The sequence below is a fragment of the Enhydra lutris genome, unplaced genomic scaffold (genome assembly GCF_002288905.1).
Source record: "Enhydra lutris kenyoni isolate GAN:26980312 unplaced genomic scaffold, ASM228890v2 scaffoldscaffold15, whole genome shotgun sequence".
NCBI classification, from domain to species: domain Eukaryota; kingdom Metazoa; phylum Chordata; class Mammalia; order Carnivora; family Mustelidae; genus Enhydra; species Enhydra lutris.
In genome coordinates this window covers 51,329,956-51,353,473 of record NW_019154099.1, presented here as the reverse complement: position 1 = coordinate 51,353,473, position 23,518 = coordinate 51,329,956, and the positions used below count along the sequence as shown (strand labels likewise).

General features: G+C 44.0%; 1 protein-coding gene across 11 annotated transcripts in view; it reads left to right on the top strand.

Moving 5' to 3' along the window:
- Nucleotides 1–23,518, top strand: part of LOC111147102 (dedicator of cytokinesis 9) — a 277,848-nt gene that overhangs the window by 162,392 nt on the left and 91,938 nt on the right. For all 11 annotated transcript variants that reach the window (XM_022502995.1, XM_022502993.1, XM_022502988.1 and 8 more), the window contains exons 10-15: nucleotides 10,816–10,890; nucleotides 11,758–11,898; nucleotides 12,437–12,640; nucleotides 13,223–13,345; nucleotides 17,141–17,223; nucleotides 17,837–17,959. In XM_022502995.1, the coding sequence (XP_022358703.1) occupies nucleotides 10,816–10,890; nucleotides 11,758–11,898; nucleotides 12,437–12,640; nucleotides 13,223–13,345; nucleotides 17,141–17,223; nucleotides 17,837–17,959 (749 nt within the window). The remainder of the gene's footprint in view (nucleotides 1–10,815; nucleotides 10,891–11,757; nucleotides 11,899–12,436; nucleotides 12,641–13,222; nucleotides 13,346–17,140; nucleotides 17,224–17,836; nucleotides 17,960–23,518) is intronic.

The following is a 23,518-nucleotide window of genomic DNA, read 5'->3' as shown; positions in this document are numbered from 1 at the left end:
TGTTGTGCTTTCTATTTTCTGAGCTGAATATGAAGTGAGGTTAAATACTGACCTGAATCAAATTTTAGTCTGTTTTCCAGAAAGTGCCTTATAAATTATTCTCTTTTTATTATTCCTTGTTCCTGCCCCTCCATAATATTTAATACCAAATCACAGGTATTGAAGAAATAACAAAAATGCACAGATAAAGGTTCCCGTGTTTTGTTTTTTAAAGATTTTATTCATTTATTTATTTTAGAGAGTGTGGGGAGGGTAGGGAGAGGAGAGGGGCAGAGGGAGAGGATCTCAGGCAGACTCTGTGCTGAGCAAGGAACCTGATGTCGGGCTCAATCTCATGACACTGAGATCATGTCCTGAACCAAATCAAGAGTCAGACGCTTAACCAACTAAGTCACCCAGGTGCCCCTATTTATTTATTTTAGAGAGAGAAAGTAGGAAGGGGGGGGCAGAGTGTGAGGGGGAGTCTGTAGATCTCAAGTAGAGTCCTCACTGAGCAAGGAGCCTGATGCCGGGCTTGATCCCAAGACTCTGAGATCATGGTCTGAGCTGAAACTAAGAGTCAGACGCTTAACCCACTGAGCCACCCAGGTGCCCCAAAGGTTCCCATGTTAACCTGGTACTCACTGTGTTCACACATGTGCTCCCCTTTTTCAAGTCAGTAGACACACTTCCAAAGAGGATGGTCTGTGGCAGTCTTGCCATTAAACCAAAGAGGGGTTGCCTGAGTTTGAGTTTTATAAATTGCTCCTGGGTCACTCTGAATGAAAAAAAAAAAAGTTATTATTTGTTTTTAATAATTTTGAGAAATGTGAAAGTTACCGAAAAGCACAAAGAAGATCAAAACAACCGTTTGTATTCCCACGACCCAGATTCAATGCTGTTACTCTATTGTCCTTTTAGCTTCCATATTTTTTAAAGAAATAAAACACCAGTTGTGGTTTAAGTTTTTTTTAAACACCATTCTTCCTCCCCTGCGACCTCAACTGTTGACAGTCACTATTATGAATTTTCTGGGATTACTTCAGTTTTATTGCTTTATCTTCACTAATGTACCTATCATAATGATACATATGGTTGTGTTTCATGTGTTTAAAAATGTCATATGAATGCTAACATGTGATTCTGCACGTGCTTTCTAATTCAGCGTTGTGTTTGAGATCCATCAAAACTGGTTATAGACTAGTTCATCCCTTTTCTTGTGCCATGTAAGCATTTCATTTTAGCTGTTCTCTTCCAGTTTTTTCTGTTACGAACAATGCTACAATGAATATCCTTGTATTTGTCTCCTGATACGCATCTATGAATGATTCTCTTTTAAGTGAGAGAAATATCTTTGTTTTCTCTGGCCATTTATATTCTTGCTCTGTTACTGCCATTCTATTCTTTTTCTTTGCGACTACAGTGTAACAGAGACCCTACACACCCACATCTTAAACACTGTAATAGAAAACATGGTTTATCTATATACGATTATAAATAGACTCGCATTCAGCATTGACCTTTACTTTAAGACAACATGGCTATTCTAAAATGTAAAATCTCCCTCCCTGGCTAGGACTTGAGAGTATTGTTTTTCTTCAAGACTTGACTGTTACCGCAGTATCTTTTTAGCACCTGCCTATTAAAGCTAATTTTAGCACCACCATTGTAACCTCCTACTCAGCTGGGAAGGGTTTTGGCCTGTGTGTATGTGTTTTTGTGCTGTGAACTTCTGTGTGTCATATTTTGCATGGAGATTTGCTTTTTTGTTTCTGGATGTTTGGGGGCTCATAATTTCTCCAAAGTGTTTGGACTTGTTTTACGAAGCAGCCGACATAGGCACTACAATCCAGAATTCGAAAAGTAACTTCCTACACTTACTGGTTGAACACAGTGGACACCTAGGAGAAGACTAATGTTGATTAAAAATCTATACTTTTCTTTTCCCCGTGAAGACATACAGGAGTTGTGCCCTCCTTTCTTCTCTCACTTCCTACCTGGGCCTGGTCAGCATAATAATTCAGTATTTCTCAGTCCTAGGACCTAGGAAAGTTTTTAAAGTATATATGAGAGAATATAGAGGTAACATACCTACATATGTATTTGGGACTATTTTCAGACTGTGCATAACCACAAAACAGAATCAGTTGGTTAAATCCGTTTAATTGGTTTCAGCCCCCATCTCTTTTTATTTTGTTTTATTCTTCTTTTTTATTGAAGTAGAACTTACAAGGAGCACGAGTTGTATCGCTCAGTGGATTTCACATTTCTGCACCTGCATAACCAGCACCCAGGCCCACACATAGCACATTTCTGGCACCTCAGCCGACGGTCTTGCCCACCTGTCCCAGCCGCTACCCCATTGCTTTCACCTCTGTCACTGTGGATTAGTTGTGACTGTTCTGGTTCTTATTAGTGGATTGTACAGTACCCGTCAGGCTTCTTTAGCTCAACATTATGTGCGCCAGATATTTTAAATACAAATGGAAAAGAACTGAATTTAAAACATTAACTACGCTGCCCTCAATAATGACAGGTACTATTAAAAAATTTTTTTTAATTAGGTAATCTTTGTGCCCAGTGGGGGCTCAGATTCACAACCCCAAGATCAAGAGTCAAATGCTCTACCAGCTGAGCCAGCCAGGGAGCCCAGCGATAGATAATATTTTTAAAAACGTACATAATGTGGTATGTGTGTATGTATTGGGTTGTGATTTAAATGTATTTCTCACTGTGGTCATGGTCAAAGCCCGAAAAAAGTATTATCAGGGGCTTCACTGTTATTTTTCCCCTTAGCTCTTAAGTGTTTAAAAAAAAAAACTACTTCTATTTAAGAAGGTAGATAAAGGGCAGCATGTAACTTTTCAAAGGGAGAAATTAAAAGAATAAAGACACTGAGGACATGCCGTCACACAGTCCACATGCTGCTGTCCCGCTCGTGATGCTCATGTGGGTGTGGTAGTGGTGTTGGGGGGCAGCTGGGGGAGCCCCGGCCCGACTGTGCCCCCAGCATAAGGATAATTGTAGCCTAGTTTATAACCCTCTCCAGTGTTTCAGGGTGGGGGCCTTTTGTGCCTGTTAAGGAAGCAGGGAGTTGACTAATAGCGGGTCCTCTTGATCTTAGGAGGAACGGTTCCATAGTTGCAGAATCCGAAGTTGACGTAGAGGGGGAAGGGAGGGGAAGGAGAGCCTGTGTGCACACCTATGCAAGGGAGGGCAGTTTAATCGGGATGAAGAGGTAAAGAGGTCAGCACTGGGAATAGAGGGGTAGGGAAGGGTCCAGCGGGAGATGAGAAGTAAGCAGCAGAGAAAGGACATGAGCCGTCGCGGCGGGCAGGGCGTGTTGGCGGTGGGAGTGAATGGCGGGCTCCTCTCTGCGCAGCTCCTCTTTCTGCTTCACTCATCCTGTTGCCCTGGCTTTTGTCTTCCACTGTGACCCAGACAGAACAAACAGGATATGAATGACAGGAAGTTGTTTTAGTACAAAAATAACTGAGGTCTCATTTTGGAATATAATGGTGGGGCCCTTGACATATGGCAAGGGCGATATGGGCTTAGGTTTTCAGAATATGTTGTGTATTCTTGGCCCTTGTGTGGCTTGTACATTTGGTACTGAACATCTTTATTGTTTTCTTATTGAAGACCCAGTGTATCTGCCCTGAAACTTGTTCTTTTCCTCCTATTGTCTAATATGGAACCGAATACATGTTCGTTGTAACAGCATTTGTAGTATCAGAGCATGTAGTCTTTTTTTTTTTTTTTTAAGGTTTTATTTATTCATCTGACAGAGAATAAGCAGGGGGAGCGGCAGGCAGAGGGAGAGGGAGAAGCAGGCGCCCGCTGAGCAAGGAGCTTGGGACCCTGGGATTGTGACCTGGGCCGAAGGCAGCTGCTTAACCAACTGAGCCACCCAGGCACACCTCAGAGCACATAGTCTTCAGCATTTTTATTAAATACACAAACTGTAAAGTTACCTAATTGGTTTCTTCCCTATATAGTCAAGGGTAATTAATCATGTTGTAAATCCAGTGGCTACTTATCTAGTAATTTCTTTCTGTGGTTATCTTTATCTTTATATCTTTATACCTGTCTTCGGCACGTATATATCACCTCCTAAGGAAAGTCGGAAGAAAACCCTTGTGCTCCCACTGTCTATTTTCCTTCACAGCTTTTCTCTTTTTGTGCTGTTTGGTACTCAGAGCACAGCAACTCACCTTCCCTTGGCCTCCCCACGGGGCTCTGAAAGAAGAGCTCTGTTTACTGTTAATGCACAATTGCTCGTGTTCAGTTAGCTGGTAACTTCTTTTTAGTGAGTGAACTTCTCTTTCAAGGTCGGTCGTCCACAGCTGAACACAGGATGGAGTCCTAGTTCTCCAACTGCCTAGTCTCACTGAGGTTGCGTGAGGGTGAGGCAGCCGGCCAGTTTCGCAGACACCTTCTCTGGCTTTTTTTTTTTTTAAGATTTTATTTATTTATTTGTTAGAGAGAGAGAGAGAGCGTGAGCACAGGCAGACAGAGTGGTAGGCAGAGGCAGAGGGAGAAGCAGGCTCCCCGCAGAGCAAGGAGCCCGATGTGGGACTCGATCCCAGGACGCTGGGATCATGACCTGAGCCGAAGGCAGCTGCTTAACCAACTGAGCCACCCAGGCGTCCCCTTCTCTGGCTTTTTGAAGCCACGTCTGGAATAGACGCTTCCTTCCCTGTATCCTAATCTAGGCAACGATGTCCTTGTATCATGACACAAAGCCGTTGGCTGGGGCTTGTGCTTGTGAGGTCGGGAGGCATTCCCTCTCTTGGACCTCCTTATTCTTTTTTTTTTTCTTTCTAATTTTTTAAAAATATTATTTTGAGAGAGAGAGAGAGAGAGAGAGAGCGCAAGAGCAAGTGCAATTGGAGGGGAGGGCCAGAGGGAGAGAATCTCCAAGCCGATTCTGTACTGAGCATGCAGCCTGACATGGGGCTCCATCTCACAACCCTGAGACCATGACCTGAGCTGAAACCAAGGGTCTGATGCTTAACTGACTGAGCCACCTAGGCACCCCGGGCCTCCTTATTCTAGATGCTTTATTATTGCTTTGTGAGGCAGAGGAAGAGGTAATGGCTATGGGGAGTTAGATATCTTGGAAGTAGTAGAAACAAATCCTGACAGCTCTTTAAATATAGATTCTGGCCTCCAAGGAATTTGCTAAGTCTTCTTGTTGCAACCCATTCTGTTTAACTGAACCAACAGTTAACACAGTGTTTTTCTGATAACTCGTCTTCAAAATAAGATGCTGCTGGCCATGGTCATTGGATTTTAATTGTTTTGCTTGCTCAGAGATGAATTTAAGACACAGAGTATGCAAGCCTACAGCAGTCCTTCTGGAAACCCCTTGAATGCATGGTCCATAATTGCTGCTGCTGCTGCTTTTTTAAAAAGATTTTATTTATTTATTTATTTGAGAGAGAGGTGTGAGTGAGGGCAGGGAGCAGAGGGAGAGGGACGAGCAGACTCCACGCTGAGTACGGAGTCTGACAAGGGGCTCGATCTCATGATCCTGAGATCATGACCTGAGCTGAGATCAAGAGTTGGACGCTTAACCAACTAAGCCACCCAGGTGCCCCCATAACTGCTTCTTAGACAAGGAAGAAAACATTGTGAGGGTGGGCTGTTAGTGGTTAAACTTAGGGTTCACAGGAGTGAGGGGAATAGCCTTTGTTTTAGATGAGTCATTCTCTTTGACTTCTGAGCAAGTACGTTTTCACAGAAAATGGCTCTGTCATTGTCCATTTTCTTCACGTTTTCCTTTCTTCTGAACCCATAGTAATTAGATGGGTTGTGAGCAGGACAGCAGCGACAGGGTCTGGGGAAAAGCCAGCCCCATTCTTCCTACCTCCACAACATTGGACTGACCACGGATTATTTTAAGAGCAGAGCTGGTTTCTGTCACTTCAAGAAGTGCTGAACAAGTAGACTGTGGGATAATGTTTTTTTACGGCTATACTTTGTGGGCCCTTAGATTGCGAAAGTACTCATTACAGGAATTTATTTTATTATCTTTACTAAAATTTAAGTAAAAATAAAGGTGTTTGCTATGATAAGTAAAAATATCCAAAGTTGTATAGGGTTACTCTTTCCCTTCATGGTCCATCCCCACATCCTGGAGAACACGAGTGTTACTAATCTGTAGTAATTCCTGTTGCATCAAACTGATTGCTCATGGAAATACACACACATATATGATAGTTTTAGTTTTTTTAAAAAAATGTGCTCATGGTATATACATTACTCTGAAACTTGTTCTGTCACTTAAAAATCTTGTAAAGATGCCCCTTGGGGGCCATAAAGGACAAGTTTACTCGGTGTTCATAGCTGTATAATATTCTAAATGTGGATATTTTGAACTTTATTTACCTCCTTCATATTCATGAACATTTTGGGTTATTTTCCTTTTTAAGCCTCTATAAACAGTACATAATAAACAACATGACACATTTTTAAAAAGATTTTATGTATTTATTTGAGAGAGAGAGCATGAGCAGGGGGCAGGGTTAGGGGAGAGAGACCAGCAGATTCCCCACTGAGCAGGGAACCTGACAAGGGACTCCATCCCAGGACCCTGAGATCATGACCTGAGCTGAAGTCAGACACTGAAGCGACTGAGCCACCCAGGCTCCCCACAACATGGCATATCATAAGCTTAAATACTTGTTTTCTTATTTCAATAGGGATGGTCTGCGAAATGGGAACTCTAGGTCAGAGGTTATTGTGTTTTTAATGCTTTAAATATTGCCAGGTTGCTTCCCAGAATGTTATAACAGTTCACATTCCCATTTTTTCTATGTCCTCCCCAGGAGAGTGAAAATGGTATTTCACTGCTTTCAATTGTGTTTTGCTGCTTAATAGTGAGATTTTTCAATTTTCAGATGTTTGTGTTTCTTCCTCTCTGACTTGCCTGTTCATATACTTTATCTATTCTTTTTCCTTGTCGAATAGTTGAAGAGTCTGCGTTGACGCCACACAGACTCAGAAGTCAGGCTTCCATTTATTGTGTTGAACTCTTTTTTTTTTTTTGCTTATACAACAAAAATTTATTGTCCCACAGTTCTGGAGGCTAGAAGTACAGGATCAAGTTGTGGCTGTTTGTCCCTCTCAGATTTGTCCCTATCAAATCTGTCAAAGATAAAAGATCTTGTGGTTTGCAGGCAATCTTGGGTGTTTTATTGGCTTGTAGATCTCTTCCTCCATCTTTTTTAAAAAATTTTTTCTAATTGTGTTGAATTCTTTTTTTTTTTTTTTAAATTTAAGATTTTATTTCTTTATTTGACAGACAGAGATCACAAGTAGGCAGAAAGGCAGGCAGAGAGAGAGGGGGGAAGCAGGCTCCCTGCCGAGCAGAGAGTCCGATGCGGAGCTCGATCCCAGGACCCTGGAATCATGACCTGAGCCGAAGGCAGTGGCCTTAACCCACTGAGCCACCCAGGTGCCCCTATTGTGTTGAATTCTTAAGCAAAGTATTTATCCCTTGTGGCTCAGTTTCTCCTCTTCTGTCTTTCTTTCTTTTTTTTTTTTTTTTAAGATTTTATTTATTTATTTGACAGAGATCACAAGTAGGCAGAGAGGCAGGCAGAGAAAGAGGGGGAAGCAGGCTCCCCACTGAGCAGAGAGCCCAATGCGGGGCTCGATCCCAGGACCCTGAGACCACGACCAGAGCCAAAGGCAGAGGTTCAACTACTGAACCACCACCCAGGCGCCCCATCGGTGTCTCCTTTTCTAAACAAGGATCATACTAGGACCCGCCCCCCAAGGTTGTACAAGTTTTACATGTGCATTTGGGATATTAGCATGGAGATACTGGCTCTTATGAATATATATTTGCTTTTTATCATTGTGACCCTTCCAGATAATTGTTACTCCCTGGCTCTGGGGCAAAGCCCTGCCTTTCCTGAGCCACATTTTCTTTCTGCCTATGTTTTACTTGGTGATTCCTTCAAACACTATTTCTCAGGCGTCCCCTCTGTTTAATGCATTTGTTGTAAGCCTTGGGAGGAATGGGAGGAACTTTTAAGGAGCTTTGAGTTTACTTTTAATCAGTGACATAGTGGAGCTGTCAATGTATCTAAGGTAGATGATAGGCTTTTAGGTCATTTTTGCTTCTGACGTTGTCCCTTCTTTCCCATTAAATGGATTCTCTAGTGAAGAATCTGTCCCTTGGATATTAGTGGCAACATCAGGATGCTTTGAGTCTATTTTGGCTAGTTTTTGTTTTTTTTTTTTCCTTTTAATATGTCTGCATCCCTGGTTGTCCTCTATTGTACGGACCTCATAGCAGTCATCTGTGCTGTGTTCATTTCTGATCTCAGATACAGTCAGCTTTGACAACAAGCATCTTTGAGAAACCCTCTAGGAACTGTATCTGCGTTAAGAATCCATCACTCTGTTGTAGTGTCTGAGATCACAGGATCTGCCTTTGTTGAAGACTCGAGCAGGAATTCAGAAGTAGAATGCATGACTGGTGGTGGTGGCTTGCAGCACCTAGTACTGACATTTTTGGTAGGAAACATCATGGGTTGTATACAAAGTAGAGCAAATTCTTTGGGTTCAGCTAAGTATATTCTGCACGCACATGTTCGGCTCTTTTGATGTGAGAAGTTAGGAGCAGTGATTGGCAAGATGGAGTCAAAAAGTTGTCCTGTCCCGTGTGTGGAGAGAGCCTGCGTCAGCTCATATGGAACGATTTGTGGGAATGTTGGAATGCTCACCTCTAGAAGCCTTAAAGCTCCCACTGAGAAGATCAAGATAAACTTTGCTGTGCGAAGAGACTCTATCCGTGATCTTATTCAACATTTTTACTTAGAAATGGAAGTGGAGTTCAGAGAGGTTAAGCGGCTTGCTCACGTTCACATAGGTAGGTGACAAGGGAGCTAGAACTAGGACACAGTTTCTTAGTTGGTATTCTGGTGGTCCTTTCATTTTGCTAGACAGAGACAGGTGGTTTTCAGATCTGGTCGTGGTAGAGTTTGGGTCATTGCTGAGAACCAACCTCTTGTGACAGTTTCATGACTGAGAATTTTAGGAAGCTGCTCAGTTTCTCATGAGCTGAGATCCAGCAATATAATTAATAGATCAAGTTCAGCCACCAGCAGAGAGGACAGGACACCCTCCCCACTGATGCCGCAGTGGCTGTCACTGCGGCATCACATGCTGAGATGTGAGTCGGTCTGTGGGGCTAGAACAGGTCAGTGAGGCATCCTATTCCGAATCTGTGGACTTAACCATGGAGATTGAGGGTAATAGGAACAGGACACAGATTTAGAGGCACCGAGTGTGAAAAGTAATGTGGTTGGCAATGACTTTCATCTTGTGAATGTCTTCGAAATGTCTTTCTGTTCCCAAATTCCACTTCTCCAGCTCCTGTCTCTGCCTCCCTTTGTCCCACTTCCTCTGTGGCTTCTCTTCTCACCATCCCTTCAGTGTCGGGGCCCCAGGGCTTCTGTCTTCAAACCCCTTCAAATTCTCCCCCAGGGAATTTTAGCCACTCTGAGGCTTCTCTGTCCCCACCTCTAGACTGATGTTCTCCAAGTCTGTAATTTCAGCCTTCCTCCCTGCCTCATGCTTATGTGCCATTTCTCTGTCCACAGGCATTTATTTCCGTGCTTGGTCACCTCCACAAACCCCTTCCTCCTGACTTAGCGATCTCAGTTAATGGCTACCCACGTGAGGACTAGGCTTTGTTATAGGTGGGCTCTGCTGTGGGGTGGGGGGAGGCAGCTGTGATAAAGAGCCCATTTGGGCCTCTTGGCCTTAACCCTTATAACCCACTGCCTCAGTCCTGCCCAAGGGGTTCTTTTAAAATGCAGAATCTGGTTATTTTATTCCTTTGCTTAAAAATAGTGCATTTGGATTTTGTGGTTTCTGAAGAAGATCTACAGTCCCCAACCTACAAATCCCAGATTCATTTCTCTTTACTTTCCCCGTCATGCCCCAGCATTCAGTCGTAATAAATGACTTAACCATTGCTCAGGGGAGACTGTAGCTTTGTACCTGCAGGAACCTCCTCCCACAACTCCCTTCTTTCCTGCCAGATGTTCTTGGATTTCAAGGTGGGCCTTCTTCTGGAAACTCTTCCCTCACTGCCATCCCCTGGGCCAGGTTAGCACTCACTGTGCCGTATGCTATCTCTGCCATTCTTATCGCCTGTTTATAATCTGTCTTCTTTGCTAGTATTCCTTGGGGATAGGTGCTGTGTTGCATTCATGTTTGTGTCCCTAGTGCCTGACACATAAGAGGTTCTCAGTAAGTCTTTATTTGAATGGATCAGCAGTGCCCCCTCCTGCCTGCCATAGACACCGATGGCAGTCATTCAAGATCTGTCAGTTTCTCTATCCCACCATTCAAAACATACTCCCTTCTGGGCTTATACCTCAGTCTTTGGTGGACCCAAAATTCTTTCTGCCATCTGGGCTCATTTCCATTCTTTGTCTATCTGTGCTGTGCAGCCTTTTCATTCAGCCCCAAATGCTCGTGTTTTCCTAAATTTTGTGCTTCAGAGCCACCCCTTTATTCAGAGACTGTCTCCTCTTCCTTTGCTTTACGGAGCCTTTCGTGATAGTAATGCTTAATTATTCTCTTCCGCTTTCTTTGATTGTTTTTGACCCTCTAGGATCAGGTCTTCTCGTGTGCTGCCCACTTGATAGTCTGTCCCTGTTCCTTGATGTGCCGTTGACTCTCCAGAACGAGAGTGGAGTTGTCTGGTGGCCTCGCTCTTCCCGATGGGACAGATATGTTCAAACACCTCTGTAAGAAGAGGGTTTTTTTAAATGTGATTTTTTAATTTTTTGTTTCTCTTGTTGTCAGAGTACCAGAGAAGCAGAAATCAAACTGAAAAGTGAAAGCAGAGTTAAACTTTTTTACTTGGACCCAGATGCCCAGGTACGAACTATTTTTTAATGTTCACATTTGAAAACTAAGCCAGGGAAAGAAAATGTTTGACAGATGATATGTTTCATTTATTTATGTGTTTGCATGTTTGTTTACTTTGGATTTATAAGCAACATAACAACAATATAGAAAATTCAGGGGAAAAGGAAAAATAAAAAACAACCATAATCTCATCACCATACCACAATGACTGTGAGTGTTTCATATTTAGTAGATTGTTGAAAACTGAGCGATCTATCCAGGATGTCCTCGAGTCCACAAAGAACATATAATTTACCCCATAAAATGACCATCAGAAAATAATAAGCATCAATGCAGATTCCCTGCAGGCAGTGGTGTTTCCTGACTCGTCCAAGGCACATACGAGCCACATCTGTGCCCCCAAAAGTCCGAACCCGGCGTGGTAAGGACCTCCAGAGCTGCCCCCAGGGCATGACGGTTCTGCTGTATTTTTCCCCCTTTTGTTTGCAGTCTTCGTGTCTGGATTATTGAGCGTGGTGTTTTTCAAGGTCCATCCATATTGTAGCGTGTGTCAGAATTTCCTTCCTTTTTAGGGCTAATACTCCACAGTATGGGCAATATACCAGATTTTGTTTATTTATTTGTTGATGGACACCTAAGTTGTTCATAACCATAATTTCTAAGCTCTGTATAATAACCCATTGAGTAGGCATACCATCATTTATCTAATCATTATTATAAGCTATATAAACTTACAAAACAGTAACACTGTTATGATTAAATGAGTGTATATATACATATATCTTTTCCATATTTTACAGCATTTCCTTAGGATGTGTTTATTAGGGGTTTTTTTTAATGTGAGCATAATATATTTTTGTACATTTTCTTTTAAAGAAGCTTGACTTCACATCAGCTGAACCCGAAGTGAAGCCATTTGAAGAGAAGTTTGGGAAGAGAATTCTTGTCAAATGCAATGATTTATCTTTCAATTTACAATGCTGTGTTGCAGAAAATGAAGAAGGACCCACCACAAATGTAATTTTCCCTTTAAAAAAATTTTTTTTTTATTTCTTAAAGATTTTTATTTACTTATTTGATAGACAGAGATCACAAGTAGGCAGAGAGGCAGGCAGAGAGAGAGGAAGGGAAGCAGGCTTCCCACTGAGCAGAGACCCCGATGCGGGGCTTGATCCTAGGACCCTGGGATCATGACCCAAGCCGAAGGCAGAGGCTTTAACCCACTGAGCCACCTAGGTGCCCCTGTAATTTTCCCTTTTAAAAAATAATTTACAAAACTGTTCAGAGGTCACCAATGTGCCGATTGCAGTGTGGTCTGGACCGAAAATCCTAGTTCCTGATGGAGAAATGCAGTGTTTAGGTCAGGATGCCGGGGGTTGTTCAGCCTCAGAGACGGGATGTTTGTGACAAAAGATAGGGACGGAGACTTTCTCTTTGACAGTGATTTATAGCAGCCCTTACAAATAGGTTGAATAATTTCTTCTTCGATAGCAACCCTCTTTTCCCCCGACAGTTGGAGCCATAGTGATGGTCTGGATGGTTTTGTTTCGTTCAGGTAGAGCCCTTCTTTGTTACTCTGTCCCTGTTTGACATAAAATACAACCGAAAGATTTCTGCCGATTTCCACGTGGACCTGAACCATTTCTCCGTGAGGCAGATGCTGGCCCCCACGTGCCCGGCTGTGATGAACGGTGGCAGGCAGAGCTCGCCTACCCTTCAGGACATCCTTCATGAAGCCTCCATGCAGTATCCGAAGCAGGTGGGGGACTCGCGCCCAGCAGTGGTCCTGCTGCGACTTATTTCGCACGTGCTGTGTGAATGCGTGGCAAGACACTGCAGTGCACAGCTGGGTCGAACGAGACTGTGGAGTTTATTGACTGCATATATGATTAGCTGAGAGGACAAGAAATGGCATTTGGCTTGTCATTTCTTTTTTTCTAAACTTTCTGCTAGTTGCTCCCCCACCCGCCATATTGCCTTTTTTTAATTTAATTTTTTTTTTTTTACTGGGTGGGGGGAGAGCACAAGCAAGGGGAGCAGCAGGCAGAGGGAGAGGGAGCAGCAGGCCCCTTCTCGCAGCAGGGGGCCCGATGCGGGCCTTGATCCCAGGACCCCGGGATCATGACCTGAGCCCAAGACAGATGCTTCACCGACCGAGCCCCTCAGGCGTCCTGCCAAATCGCCTCTTTGGTAGGACGATGACCTAGTGACAAGCACCGGGTGCCCCTAAGGGGCTGTACTGTGTCCGCACTCTTTGCTGCTTTAGCAGGTTTAACGTTCAGGGGCTTTGTTTAACGTGGCTGTGACTTGGACCCACTAAAGAAAATCATTTGTTCCCTAGGGGATATTCTCAGTCACATGTCCTCACCCTGATATATTCCTCGTGGCTAGAATTGAGAAAGTGCTCCAGGGCAGCATCACGCACGGCGCCGAGCCATACATGAAAAGTTCAGACTCTTCCAAGGTACGGCTGACTTTTACGCTTTGTGATGATGAAGAGCAATTAGAAAAAAGGTCTGTCTGTCAAAACAGAAATGCTTAAAGAAATCAGAGTTGGGCTGTATTTATATTCTGGAAGATGTACTTACTTACATAGATTTACTTACATAGATTTACTATTCCACCTAACCTGGTGTGTCCAGTTTTCAGTGAAAAGTAGTCCCGTATGTATATAAAATGTTTCAGTTGCCCAGACATCCTAAAATAATTGCCAAAGCTGTTGATGTGTCTCTTGGATTCTGGAATTCCCTTTGGGTCCGTTTATGCTGAAATGTACATGGAGGCTGCACATGGGAAGGGTCTGGCGCAGGTGGTCTGGCCAGTAAGGTCAGTGCTTCAGTCCCCTGTATGGTCCCATGGGACAGGTTATGGTGGCAGAGGTGGTGTGACTCCCATAGCAGAGGGAAGGGAAACATGCAAGATGTGTTTTTGGTGTTTTTCCTTTCTTTGGTGTATGCTTCTTAGTTGGGGAGTGCCTTGCTGTGGACACATGCAGACTTGAATCTCAGAGGTTATCTAGTCCCAGATCTCCTTTCAGGCATCAGAAAACTGGGGTTTACCAAGGTTTAGTTACATGCTCAGTGTCCCACAGCTCTTGTGACCAAAGGCACTTGCTTGTCACCTTCTAGCACATCGAGCTTCCTAGTAGAGTGGGCATTTGAGTGCCATCTGTGCTGGTCTGACATTAATTTTTACAAGTGGTCCGTCTGAGAGATGACCCTGCTCTGTTGTCAAGGACTGGTCCGCAGCAGGAGGGGACACTCCCCTGGCTCTGAAGGACAATGATCGAGCTGCTTCAGAGCTTCCCCTCTTCCTGTCTGCGGCACCCCCCACAGCACAGGGGTGTCCCCAGGATGGAGGGCGGTTGTTAAAGAGCAGGTTCTAGGAGTCAGAGACCTGGGTCCTGAGTGCTAACAAGGCTGGCTGCTTTGGAGAAGTTGTGTCACCTCTCTGGGCTCTGGTGAGCCATCTGTACTTGAAGGATGATACTGCTTCCCGCTCAGGTCGCTCTCAGGAACAGTTCTGGGACTGCGCAGATAACATATGAGACATCGCCGGCGAGGCTGCAGATCAGTGACATGCACTGGAGACCATTATCACTTGTCACCCTCAGCCAGGGAAAGCCCAGCTTCCCAGGCACACTGCTTCCAACAGTATGCCTTTCTGGCTGATGAAAGCTGAGTAAAGTTTAGTCCCTGGAAAGAAGCTACTTTATTTTTTAGATCAAGTTTGTAAAACCTTGCATGAGAAGCTCTTTTAGCTCCTGTGTTTGTTTGTTTTTTTATTATGTTACAGTACATCATTAGTTTTTGATGTCTTGTTCCATGATTCAGTGTTTGCGTAGAACACCCAGTGCTCCATGCCACCTGTGCCCTTCTTGATATCCACGACCGGACTCACCCATCCCCTCACCCCCTATACCTTCTGAAACCCTCAGTTTGTTTCCCGGAGTCCACGGTCTCTCGTGGTTCCTCTCCCCCTTTGACTTCCCCCGCTTCATTTTTCCCTTCCTTCCCCTAATGTCCTCCATGCTCTGTTTTGGTTAATAACCAGTGAAGGCCCAAGTAAGGTCTACGTCCCTGTGTATGTAACTCATTTCCAGGGCCTACATGCACCATCTTTGCTCTTCTGCCTGCCACGTGCACAGTTTGAAATTTGGCAGCTCATGTTCCTGCAAAATCACATTTCCCTTTGGGCTCAACTTTATGCTCTACTCATGCTTCCCAGTGTCCGTTGAGCATCTGTGCAAGTCTGCTCTTCCTTCTTTACTTACGGAACGGAAAGCTCAGCCATGTGTGCATTATTCCACGCATTCACACCTCCGAAGTATTAAGGCAGAGATTAACATTTTATATCAGAATAGATTTTATATCAACCATTTTATATCTGTTTTATATCAGCCATTTTTTATCAGAATAAAAGTTTTGGCAGAGATATTACTGAGGGATGGCTTTCTAATGTGTATCAAAATTACTTCTTCCTGTTTTCCAAGATGGTCTGGAACATCATTTAGATTAAATTTTGTCTTGGAGGAGGAAACTTTTATGGAAAGTCTCCGTAGGTGTCCGCCATGAATAGATTAAAAAAGAAGAAGGAAGAAAAAGAAAGAAAGAAAGGAAGGAAGAGAGGGAGGAGGGGAGGGAAAGGAGGGAGGGTAGGAAAGGGAGGGAGGGAGGGAGGAAGAAAACCCTAGAGGGCAGAAATGAGTTTTTCAGTCTTTTGCATACCTCATGTTCCATTTGCACCCCCAGTAAGTCTGTGAGCTCAGACCCTGTTTGCTGCAGGGAACAGTGAAACTTACTTGAAGCCTATGTTTTAGCTTTAAATTTTATGCAAATATTACATTTTACCTCACAGCATAGTCCGTATTATTAGAACCTAAAAATGATAGTTTCTATCCGAAAATGTTTGAGTGAAATTACCCCTCCAGGAAGGTAGGCCGTTTTACCTATGGCTGTGTACCCCAGATCCCCACAAGAACATGCCCAACTGGAAGAAGGGGAGGAGCTGGGTGAGCTATGGGCGTGTTTCAATCAAGACACGTTTCTAATTCACTCGTGAGGGCAACGATTCCCACCACACAGTTGTGGTGGAATCATGATGTCTGGTAACTGGAAGGGGTAATGAAAAGTATTATGGCTCATGCCCTTCTGTCTTGAGGTGGGGAAAGTGGAGCCCAGAGAGGTTTAATGGTCTGGGGTCCCACAGCAGGTTTCAGTTTGACTTCGAGACAAACCGCTCTTTCTCCTTCTCATCTAGAAGATGAGCACTCATCAGAGCTGGTGCGCACAGATCCCGGGGGTCTGCTCAGAATGCAGGTTCTGACCTGGCAGGTCTGCGGTGGGGCCCGAGACTCTGCATTCCTGGCAAGCTCCCTGGTCATGCCGAGGCTGTAGCTCCGCAGTGCACACCTTGGTTCACAGGCTCTAGATCTCGACTCCCACGACTGCTTTGACTGTGGTGTGGATCAGTGCTGTAAAAGGCCCTCGAATGTGCCACCGTGACCGAGTCAGACTTGGCGTTGGTCGCTGTGCTGTGTCCAAGACGAGCAGACTTGGGGGAAGGTCATCTGCTTGAGCTTGCGCAGCAGGGGTGGAGTTGATTCGTTGGCCTGCCATGCATACGTCTTAGGCCGAAGCGAATCTGCTTCACCGTGCACCACAGAGTTAATAAGTCAGCCCACAACAAATGAAAACTGATCCTTACGGAGTGAAAATAGCAGTAATTTATACTTAGAAACTGAGACTCTAACAATGAAAAACTCTGGTCTCACTTAATTCAGCACCTGTAATGTCTTATATAATGAGTATCTGTCCCCCCAGATTGTGGGAATTTGCGCAGGCCAGTGCACATCAGAGTTCTCATTTCAACTTTAATTAACATGATATATTTTGGTGTGAATACCAAGTATTAGCAATTGTTAATAACCCAGTGGACTTATAAGTAGCCATAAGTTCTTCATAAAGAACTATGAAAGCCTATGAAATGGTATGCTTGTGGCCCATAAAAACATTTTAGAAAAGACATAACATTTTAGAAACAGTCCTCATTCTTTGAAAATCACTGCTAACGACTGCATTAAACAGAATGCTCTGGACCTCGTATAAATCCAGCCATATTCATTAGCCATCACTGTGCTTTTCCAAGCATCTGGTACTCTGATAAGAGCTTGTTTAATGAACATGGGATGATGGCTCTTTAAACCACAGTCCTGGCAGTGGGATGCAGCGTCTCATGGCTTGATTCTGATGTCTTCAAGGTTGCTCAGAAAGTGCTGAAGAATGCCAAGCAGGCATGCCAAAGACTAGGCCAGTACAGAATGCCATTTGCGTGGGCAGCAAGGTAAGGACAACATCTTCTGTACGTTTGATATAGATACAGATATATGAAGAGAGGTATATAGATCGATAGGTCTATTCTGTTTATTGTTAAGAGACAAAGAGGATTTAAATGTGTAAAACTGAAAAATACAAAAGCCCCCTCCCTATCTGAACAATCCCTTAGTGGAGTTGCAGAGAGGAAAGGTGCTGGCTGGAGGAGAGCTGTGTGGGGACCGGTATCCCGGGCTCCCTCCACATGTCCAGAGGTCCCTTCACATGTCCCTCCACATGGGCAGCGGCCCAGGCGGAGGGAAGGGAGTGGGCTGTTGTGGCGGGGCGGGGTGGGGGGTGGTCCCTGCAGATCATCCTTAATTGTGAGCTCTGCTTCTGAAGCATTTCACTGTGTATGTTGTTCCCTAAGCACGAGCCATATGCTGGAAATGTTTTCTATGTAAATTGAGTTAGTTGTGTTCCTCCTCATAAATGTCTTCCGTGTTTTTAGATAATGAGATTTCTGTTAGCTACATACAGCCAATGGAATAATAATTGGTCTTCACGTGGAAACCAAAGTTAAGTTGTGGATTTATTTTGGCCTTTTGGAAACTCACTTTAGAAATGTTGTTTGGCTATTTCAGGACGTTGTTTAAGGATGCATCTGGAAACCTTGACAAAAATGCCAGATTCTCTGCTCTTTACAGGCAAGATAGCAATAAGCTCTCCAATGATGACATGCTCAAGTTACTGGCAGACTTCCGGAAGTGAGTCTCAAAGCCTTTCTTGTTATTTGCACACCTGAGGGACAGAAGGTGTTTGGTGGGGATGGGGCGTGGGCTCTGCTTGAACATCATAGGGCCAGTTGGGGGAGCGTGGAACTTTGCCTCGTGTCCTTGGGAAGGAAGAAGAGATTTAAAATTGAAGGGTATCCTGGTTAATTTGAATTCTTCAAATGATGTTTTTGGTGGTGCTGTGGAGGGTGGTGTGAGGATAGAGATGAGCCTTCAGAGGAAGGAGACAGTGGAGGGACCACTGGCAGGAGATGGGAAAGGACTTGGCAAAGCTAGGATAAGTGGCAGAGGGAGAAGGGGACTAATTGGGGTCACATCAGGGGACCCACCATTCCTCTGTCTGGGATTTCCGATTGGGTGAAGGGTGGAAGGAGAGAGCAGTGGACAGGTAGCGGTCTCAGATAAATAACCCCCAGGTTTCCGACCTGCACAATGGAGTGACTCAGGTACCATTACCTGAATGGGCGATGGAAGGGAAGGACAGTACCCTACATAGTGCTTCCTGATTACAAGCATTGTTTCAGTGCTTTACCTATACCCATGAGTGTGTGCGTTTCCTAGAGCTGCCAAAACAAAGTGCCACAGACTGGGTGGCTTAAACCCACGGAAATGTCTTCCCTCGCAGTTCTGGAGGCTAGAATTCCAAAACCAAGACATTGGCAGGCCTGCACTTGCTCCAAAATCTGTGGGGGGAGGATCCTTCCTTGGTTCCTTCATCTCTGATGACCCCAGGCATTCCTCGGCTTGTGACGGCATCCGTCCAGTGACTGCCTCAGGCTCCCCGTGGATGCCTTCCTGTGCGTTTCTGGTGTGGTGCCCTTCTTCTAAAGGAATGTGTCATGCTGGATTAGGGCCACCCGCAGCGACTTCATCTTCTCTTGATTACGTCTGGAAAGACCCTGCATCCATAGGTACCAGGGGTTAGGACTTTAGCAGATGTGTTTGGGGATGCCGTTCAGCCCACAGCAAGGTGGAGAAGAGAGGCCAAGTAGTGGCTGGCGCAGCCCGGCTGAGAATCTTCTATCACGGCGCTGTTTAGTGTTCCATCATAATGGGTTCACTTTGAAACTCACAAAACTGATTTCCTTTGCTAAGGACATTTCCTTTGCTAGGGACATAAAAACTTCAGACGTTTTCTGGGAAAATTCTGTGAATGAGAATGAACTGAGGGTATTAAAAAATAATGAAATGAAAAGAATGGCCAAGAGCCAGCCTCTAGTTATTCTGTACCATAGGACCTTTACCATCTTAGTTTTTTATTTGGGGGGAAAAAAACCCCACGTGTCAAAGTAAAAATGTCACTTTGCTTAGAACTCAGGACTGGCTGTTAGAAGTTCATTTTTGCCTTATTCTTACTTCTCTTCCTTCTGATTTTTCAAAATTCTAAATAGAACCGTAATTAGCATCTCTTAAAAATGATTACTTACTCATAGTGAGTGTTATCATATACAACATGTCATCAAATAGTAATTATTGTCACGTTTCTCCCTTGCTTGTAGAACAAAAAGTCATCTTACTTTGTTTCGCTTTTTGAAAACTTTAGTCACTTTTAGTTAAATAGATGACAGTTTTCTTGCACTGGACTATCATGCAGTTCTTAATAATCACGACGTCGGTCCAAATGTAATCACTTAGGAAGGTGTACACACTATATTGTTAAGGAAGTGAAAGTGTATCTGTGACCTCATTTTTGAGAAGAAAATATTTTATATATTTCTTTTTGTGTATAAATGAAGAAATGGATAGGCAAATAGCCAGCCAGATGGAAAGAGAGGGATATACACCAAAATGGTGGTCATGGTTGTCGCTGAGGGATGGCTGTATAGGTGGCTTTTCTCTTCTACCTTATGGCTTTCCGTGATTTTACTTGGGCTTTTTTTTTTTTTTTAACTTTTATTTTCATATTCTGACAAACAAACAATGGAGTTTTTTATGTGTAATGGAGGTTAGAAGCCCTATCAGAAGTTACGTCCTACACTGACTAGCTTGAGATGGCTCTGGCTGGTGGTGGTGCTTTGATGGTAGTCCCAGCTCACAGTTCTGGTCCTCAGTGGAGGCCCAGGGGTAGGACCCTATGGGGTCTTTAATGAAAGAATGATCTGAGCCAAGAGGCCATGGCCAGGCAGCAAACAGCATAGGCCTTCCCTGGTTCAGAGCCCAGCAGTGTTCTCCCCGGCACTCCGGGCCTTCATGGGCGTGCTCACGAGGAAGGCTCTTGTGGGAGGAGCATGGCCAGTGAGAGACTCAGAAACTGGCAAATAGGGGTGTGATGCTATCAGCATCCGAAGGTGCAGCTGTCATGGGGGGGCTTTGTCTTTCCTTCACAGCAAGAATCCGGAGAAATGCCCATGTCCATTCCCTCTGGTTTCCACAGTGGAATTAGGGAACTGGAGGTTTCCTTTTTTTTTTTTTTTTTTTCCTTTTTTTTTTTTTTTTTTTTAACCTTAGTATTGCTCTTTTCCTTTCCTATTTATTTATTTATTTTTACAAAGAATAATCCTGTGTCACTGGCCTGGGCACTAGCTTGGATGCAAAGCTATTGTTTCTGTTCCCATGATTGTCTCAAAGTGTCATTATTAAATGGATGGGAAAAATTTTCTCAAGCTGCCCCAGTCTTTAGAAAACAGCTGTCAAATCTCATAAGCCACTTCCCCCTTCCCCTCCCAGTAATTACCAAGGGCTGTGTTCCAAGATTTAGTAAGAAAATGATTCTGTCAGATAAATGGTATTGCTGACATATATGCTTCCAGAAATATTTGTCTAAGAAGAAACACTTGGTATTTTATAATTGACTTGCTCATGGTGGTGCCTTTTCTAACTTCTGCAGGAAATCTGAAGGCATGAAGGTAAAGTATAAAAATAGAACATTCCTTTTTAAATGTAAACTTTTTTTTTTTTTCCTAGTGCGAAAAGGTGTTTTTATTAAAGCACAGAGACAGGGCTGTGGGCAAGAAGAGCTGCCTAAGTATAAACCTTAGTTAATACTACCATATTGGGTAGTTTAGTTAATAATGTTATTAGGGTTTGTGCATGAGACTTCATATATGTCTTCATCTGTACCTTTGTGTGCTTCGTGTCCAAATTTGACATTCTGACCTCCATTTCCCTCTGGTGACACTGCGCTCAAGCCAGGTAGGGCTACTTGCCTTTCTCTTAAGTGACTGGGCACTTTCACCCCACCACGCTTTGCCCTCTGCCTAAATCATGTTCTCTTCCACTTTGGATCTCCGAGGGACCCCTACTCCTCTTTCAGAGTCCAGTCTGTAACTCATGTCCATGTCGGGGGACCTGGGGCAGGTCATGCACCTTCTCAGCTTGAATCTCCTCTTCTTTTTAAGGGGGAACCCTCATAGTCCTTGTAATCCTACAGCTGTGGGGGGAATAAAGGAAAACGGATGGCAGGGTGATTTCCCTCACCGAGAAGACTCACCTCGTCCCTTTCCTTCTCAGTACACTAGACACTGGCCTTCCCATGGAGGTTTGCACACACTGGATGGAAGTGCTTCTTAACATGTCTTATTGAGGACGGGAATCATCATTCCGTGTTTGTGTTCTGTCTGTGATGCTCAGTTGAGCATGTGTTGTACCACCGTAAGCACTTGGTAAACGGTTTTTGAACTATCTCATAGACATCAGTTCAGTGATTTCTTTTCAACAAAAACATCTCAAATTTCTTTCAATGGCATATACATTTTTTAAGTGACTCCAAAGCTTTTAGGGACTACAGGAGACCCAAGCACACCTGTATTGCTGGTCAGTCACTTTAATGGGTCAGGACAGACAGTAGAGAAGGGGGAACCAGGCAGCGGAAACACAGGTGAGGACACCCAGCCTGTTGGCATGGGATGACTGCTGGTTTGTAATACTCTCCCTGCCTCTGGGGATTGTCGAGCAGTTGTATGGGCAATGGGAAGAGAAAAAAAGAGTGAGAATGAGCCTCATTCCTAACTTCATATGTATACAAAAGCAGTTCCCAAATTCCAGATACCCTACATGTGTCTACTGTATACATTTTTTAAATGAAGTTTTAGGATGGGTTTTCCTGCTCAAGTATTTTAAGTTTTACATGGAATATATATATACTTTACAGATTTAAACAAAATCTAATCCCAGTCACAAGAGAATCCGCTTTGTGTAACACCCACAGACCCACCACCACCACTTTGCAAATGCATGTAAAAAAGCCAGTAGAATTTCTGTTGTTTGTAGGTTTTGATGTCTGATAAGCCACGTTCAATAAAACCCCTAAACTTCTGAAGTAAGTTGAACATTATATTTAAAAAACTAAGCTTCCACAAAGCCCATGTGCCGTGTGGTGTGGAACAAAGCTCAGATCTGTGCTTTCTTGGAAATGCGTGGACATAATGCCTCTGTAGAACTAGCAGCCAGAAGCAGAAGCTCTCGGCAGAGGGAAGAAACCAAATGAGGAATAAGTATAGTCAGACAGAGAAGGAAATAACACATTATACAGAGAGTTCCAGCAAAGATTGTTGAATTAAAATTTGTTGCTTAGCAATCCAGTTATCACAAGTTCATATGAGGATGATGTCAGAGGGATAGAATGGTGAAGACGGTACTGACCCATTTATGGGCGGAAGTAACTAGGAAGGGGTGAGAAAGACGACATCCCTGAATACTCATATTTGGAATATTCTTTGTAATAAACAGAGTACTTGTGACTCGAGGACGCAGCTACAGCTTCAGCGGTATCTCTGAGATTTTGTGGGATGCCGTGTGTTGTGGTATGTGGGCAGCGTTGAGTTGTTTGGAGGAAGAGGTGGAGCAAGGCAGTATATGTCAGGAAAATTTAACACTGCACAGAAACCCATGGGTCTCAGGGTTGGTGTCCCTTGAGGAGCTTTGTGTGAAGCTGAGAGGGGCTCCGACAGTGTATCATCTGGGGAGCATGCAGTGGGTGGGAGACCCGCGACAGCTCCCAGGAAGTTGATTGTCAAAGGCACAGTCTTCCTGCGAGTAGCAAAGAATATTGTGTTTTTGAACAAATCACACAGTGGCCACAGGGGCAAGCTGTAGGGGTGATGCCGGGCTATCCCTGGACATCTTTTGGCCAGAACTCATTTTAACTGAAGGCGGAATGTGTGGGAAGATTGTTGACTTGCCTTCCTGATCGTGATCTCTCTCAGGATTTCAAGGAATTGCTCATTTAAACTCAGATATAAACAAAAGACAAGCAGAAAGGAGAGAAACACTAGGAGAAAGTGATTCTGGAAGTTGGAGTTGGCAGTAGGCAAAGATGAATGAGCTCAGCATGGTCTGTGGTCATAAGGATAAGAATTTAAGACTGTGGGGGGCACCTGGGTGGTGCAGTCAGTAAGCATCCAGCTCTTGGTTTTTGCTCAAGTCATGATCTCAGGGCTGTGAGGTCAAGCCCTGCATCAGGCTCTGCGTTCGGCGAAGCGTCTGCTTGAGGTTCTCTCTCCCTCTCTCTCTGCCCCTCTGCTCATGCGCATGCTTTCTCCTCTCTAAAATAAATAAATAAATCATAAAAGAAAAAAAAAAAGAAAGGAAAGA